This window comes from Mandrillus leucophaeus, unplaced genomic scaffold (assembly GCF_000951045.1).
Source record: "Mandrillus leucophaeus isolate KB7577 unplaced genomic scaffold, Mleu.le_1.0 Scaffold12, whole genome shotgun sequence".
In the NCBI taxonomy this organism is placed as follows: domain Eukaryota; kingdom Metazoa; phylum Chordata; class Mammalia; order Primates; family Cercopithecidae; genus Mandrillus; species Mandrillus leucophaeus.
Window position 1 is genome coordinate 4,952,785 of NW_012100320.1, and position 5,543 is coordinate 4,958,327.

General features: G+C 38.7%; 1 protein-coding gene across 1 annotated transcript in view; it reads left to right on the top strand.

Moving 5' to 3' along the window:
- Positions 1 to 5,543, top strand: part of ZWILCH (zwilch kinetochore protein) — a 45,294-nt gene that overhangs the window by 28,947 nt on the left and 10,804 nt on the right. The window contains 4 exon segments of the mRNA XM_011968444.1: positions 677 to 833; positions 1,346 to 1,374; positions 4,609 to 4,746; positions 4,748 to 4,837. Of these exon segments, the coding sequence (XP_011823834.1) occupies positions 677 to 833; positions 1,346 to 1,374; positions 4,609 to 4,746; positions 4,748 to 4,837 (414 nt within the window).

A 5,543-nucleotide genomic window follows, 5' to 3' on the forward strand; every position in this document is an offset into this window, starting at 1 on the left:
GCCTCCCAAAGTGTTGGGATTACAGGTGTGAGCCACCATGCCCGGCCAATTTTGTATTTTTATTAGAGATGGGGTTTCACCATGTTGTCCAGGCTGGTCTCAAACTCCTGACCTCAAGTGATCTGCCCTTCCCAGCCTCCCAAGTGCTGGAATTACAGGTGTGAGCCGCTGCGCCCAGTCCCAGGAATGTAATTTTAAAAACTGACATTCAGGCTGGGCGCCGTGGCTTACCCCTGTAATCCCAGCACTTTGGGAGGCCGAGGCGGGTGGATCATGAGGTCAGGAGTTTGAGACCAGCCTGGCCAACATGGTGAAACCCCATCTCTACTGAAAATACAAAAATTAGCCAGGCGTGGTGGCATGCTCCTGTAAGCCCAGCTATTCAGGAGGCTAAAGCAGGAGAATAGCTTGAACCCAAGAGGCGGAGGTTGCTGTAAGCCAAGATCGTGCCACTGCACTCCAGCCTGGGCAACAGAGCAAGACTGTCTCACAAAAAAAAACAAAAAACTGACGTTCATAACTTTGGGGGTTTTGTTCAAACAGTTTATAGTCTTAGGAGACTAAGAATGCAAGCTTATAATTTTTAGCTTGCAGCTACTGTAATTTGCTTCTTTTTTGCTTGCTGGGTTTGTGTATGTATTTATTCATGGTTTTATAAAATTTCCTTGATTTCTAGCTCCATAGTGGAAGTAACAGTTTACTAAGTAAGCTCATTCATCAGTCTTATCATGGAACCATGGACACAGTTTCTCTCAGTGGGACTACTCCAGTTCAAATGCTTTTGGAAATTGGTTTGGACAAACTAAAGAAAGATTATATCAGTTTTTTCATAGGTAAGTCTCTTTCCTGGCTCAAAAAATTAAAAAACACATCACAGTTACCACTCACAGATACTCTCAGATTTTCTCTCTCTGCTTGGCCCTCATCATCTGTAGTCCTTCCTGACTTCGTACCTGGTTCACTATGAGACGAGCATTTCCCATCTCTGGGCCTTAGTTTCCCCCCAATAAAGATATCAAATTCATTATATCCATAGTTCTTGATAATTTATTTGTTTTTAGTTCAAACATTTGAGGTTCTATGAAGTTAGTATTGTAAATAAAACATTCCTTTTTTGAGAGGCTGTTTTAATACTCCACACTTGGTTGTTTTTATGAGGAAGAAGCTGTGATCATTTTTAGAATAAGTATTAGTATCTATTTATGGTATAATATAACAGAAAACTTGGCCTTTTGTGAGGAACTACTTAGCTTGACAATCTCTTTCATATAGGATGTATAGATTCCTTAACATGTAATAGAAAATACCTGAAGTGTTTTTGCATGTATGTGTTTTTTCTTAATAGGTCAGGAACTTGCATCTTTGAATCATTTGGTGAGTTTTTTTAATTCTAAAATTGGTTTTTCTTTTATTCAGTCACTCTGTGTGTAGTTATTAACTGCCAATAATATGCCAGCCACTCTCCTAGATCCTAGGAAACAGATAAATAAGAAAAGTCAGTGCCCTTAATTATTACTGCGTAGTAAGATAGACAAAAAAGTAGCCCATTCAATGTCATTTCTCACTGTCTATAAATTTGTGATACTTATATATAGTTATATCCTGCTCAAGCCAATGTACTACCACACATCTCATCTATCTAGAATGGTTAGGGAATGCCTTTCTTTGATAGGTTCTGTAAAGCAATGTTTGTTTTATATTCTTCTTATCCATTTATATTACACTTGAAAGTTTATTTTCCAAAAAATACATAATCTTTAATATATACTTCTGGGCTTCAGGGTCATCATTATGAACTTTGTTGTATTTTCCTAGCCCATTTAGAAACTTTAGAAGGTTGACTACTGTCTGTAATGATCTTTGACGTTCATTGGAAGATCCTTTTGAAAATGAATTTATGGTATCAATTTGTTTATCATTTCTCTCATGAAAATACAAGATAGAAAAACTAGCTGTATCTGTTGTGCAAAATAGACTCAACTGGATCCTTCTGAGGTTTAATTTTTACTATTCAAATTTTAAACATTTTATTAAGGGTATATATTTTTAGTGGAAACATGTTCTAACAAAAACTACATACACATACACACACATTTGTTCCTCCATGTCTGTGGGTTCTGCATCCATGGATTCAACCAACTGCAGATTGAAAACGTTTAAAAAAAGAAAATAGGCTGGGCACAGTGGCTCCCACCTGTAATCCCAACGCTTTGGGAGGATCACTTGAGCCCAGGAGTGTGAGATCAGCCTGGGTAACATGGGGAGATTCCATCTCAACAAAAATAAAAAACTTAGCCAGGCATGGTTGTCTGTGCCTGTGATCCCAGCTACTTTGGGAGGCTGAGGTAGGAAGCTCACTTGAGCGGGGGAAGTTGAAGCTGCAGTGAGCTGTGATCATGGGCTACTTTTTTGTTTGTCTGCACTCCAGCGTTGGTGACAGAGCAAGACCCTGTCTCAAGAAAAGGGATGATTATGTCTGTACTGAGTATGTGTGGACTTCTTGTCATTATTCTCTTTTTTTTTTTTTTTTGTCATTCTCTAAACAGTAAGTGTAACAACTATTTATGTGGATCTACGTTGTATTAGGCATTACAAGTAATCTAGAAGTGAAGTAATATAGAAGTGATTTAAAGTATACGGGAGGGTGTGCATAGGTTATATGCAAATATTATACTATTTTATATAAGGGACTTGAGTATCCATGGATTTTGGTATACGAGGGGGATCCTGGTACCAATCCTCCATGGATACCAATGGACAACTGTATCTGTATATACAGTCATGCTTCACTTAATGATGGGGATACATTCTGAGAAATGTGTCATTATTTTTTTAAATGTGTCATTAAGTGATTTCTTTATTGTTCAAATTTCAGGGAGTGGCATAAACAAACTTAGATGGTATAACCTACTGCACACCTAGACTATAAACCTGTACAGCATTTTTTTTTTTTTTTTTTTGAGATGGAGTGTCACTCTGTCACCCAGGCTGGAGTGCAGTGGCCGGATCTCAGCTCACTGCAAGCTCCGCCTCCCGGGTTTAGCCATTCTCCTGCCTCAGCCTCCCGAGTAGCTGGGACTACAGGCGCCCGCCACTTCGCCCGGCTAGTTTTTTGTATTTTTTAGTAGAGATGGGGTTTCACCGTGTTAGCCAGGATGGTCTCGATCTCCTGACCTCATGATCCGCCTGTCTCGGCCTCCCAAAGTGCTGGGATTACAGGCTTGAGCCACCGTGCCCGGCCTGTACAGCGTATTTTTGTACTGAATACTGTAGGTAATTGTAACATAATGGTATTTGTGTATCTAAACATAGAAGGGGTACAGTAAAAATAACGTATAAAAGATAAAAACGTGGATACCTGTACAGGGCACTTACCATGAATGGAGCTTGCAGGACTGGAAGTTGCTCTGGGTGAGTCAGTGAGTGAGTGGTGAGTGAATGTGAAGGTGTAGAACATTACTGTACTCTACCGTAGACTATAAACACTGTACACTTAGGCTACACCAAATTTATTTAAAAATTTGTTTCTTCAATAAAAAATTAACCATAACTTACTATAACTTTTTTACATTATAAACTTTTAAATTTTTCTAAACTTTTGATTTTTTTATAATAACACTTAAAACAGAAACACATTGTATAGGTATACAAAAATATTTTTTCTTTGTATTCTTATTCTGTGAGCTTTTTTCTATTTTTAACTTTTTTTATGTTTTAAATTTATTTGTTAAAAACTAAGACATAGACACACATATTAGCCTAGGCCTACGCAGGGTCAGGATCATTAGTATCACTGTCTTCCGCCTCCACATCTTGTCCCACTGGAAGCTCTCCAGGAGCAAGAACACACATGGAACTGTTACCACCTATGAGAACAGTGCCTTCTGGAATACCTCCTGAAACATCTGCCTGAGGCTCTTTTTGAGGAATAGTTTTGTTCATACCAATATCACAGCAAACAAGGGAATAATGCATTGCACTCCATTACAGCTACAAAGTCACTACTAGGCGAGAGGGATTTTTCATTTCTATTGTGATCTTATAAGACCACTGTAGGCTGGGCGCAGTGGCTCATGCCTGTAATCCCAGCACTTTGGGAGGCCGAAGTGGGCAGATCACTTGAGTTCAGGAGTTCGAGACCAGCCTGGCCAACATGGTGAATTCCCGTCTCTAGTAAAAATACAAAAATTAACTGGGTATGGTGGTGCACGCCTGTGATCCCAGCTACTCAGGAGGCTAAGGCGGGAGAATCACTTGAATCTGGGAGGTGGAGGTTGCAGTGAGCCAAGATCACACCATGGCACTCCAACCTAGGTGGCAGAGTGAGACCCTGTCTCAAAAAACAAAATAAAATTAAATTAAAAAGTCCACTGTAATATGTGTGATCCATTGTTGACTCAAACACAGTTATATTGTGCATGACTGTAATTTATTTTGAATAATAGTATTGAAAGGTGGGAAATTCTATCTAGCTGCTTTTGGTCTTTTTTTTTTTTAAATCCCTATTATCAAGCATCCAAATTTAGGTGTAGCAGGCATGTGTATATTCTTTACAAAGGTTATACTAGTGCTTTAAATCTCTGTTTTGCTTATATTTTTTCATTCCAGGAATACTTCATTGCTCCATCAGTAGATATACAAGAACAGGTTTATCGTGTCCAAAAACTCCACCATATTCTAGAAATATTAGTCAGTTGCATGCCTTTCATTAAATCTCAACATGAACTCCTCTTTTCATTAACACAGTAAGTATATCTGTATTCTTTACTTATATATAAATGTATTTCTTTTGAAATAGTTGCAGCCTAAATATGTGCAGTTTTTATTACCAATTAGGATAGAACCTCTTCATCCTGTCTTTACAGTAGCATGAGTCTAAGTCAGTGCCATAGGCAGGAAAGGCTTTGGATTCAAAAGGAATCAGATTTGACATTGGCTGCATCACTTCCTAACTTCCTTAGGAAGTTTCCATCACTGAATCCTGTTTCCTCATCTGTAAAAAGGATCTAATAACCTCATGTATTTGTTGGAAGGATGAAATTATGTAATGTGTATAACATACCTGATACTTAATAGGTGCTTAATAAACACTAGTTCCTTCTCTTCTTTATACCCCTGTCAATTTGGGTCAAAATAGCCTTGCCAGCCATCTAAATGATAATAATGGAATCAAATAGATTACTAGACCTCTGTCAGTAGCCCTGCTGCAATTGTAGAGACTGCTGTAATTTAAGATTCCAATTAGTTTGACTAGAGGTTATTTGGAATAATTCTCAGACACAGACTGCTGGTATCTTATGTGTATTTGAGGCCTCAAATTAGGAAATGAACTGTCCAGTGGAAGGACTGGGTTTCTTTTCCCTCTGTAAGGAAATGTACCATTACATTTTCCAAAATTAGAATTTGCCAGCTGGGCACGGTAGCTCACGCCTGTAATCCCAGCACTTTGGGAGGCCTAGATGGGTGGATCACGAGGTCAGGAGCTCGAGACCAGCCTGGCCAACATGGTGAAACCCCATCTCTACTAAAAATACAAAAAATTA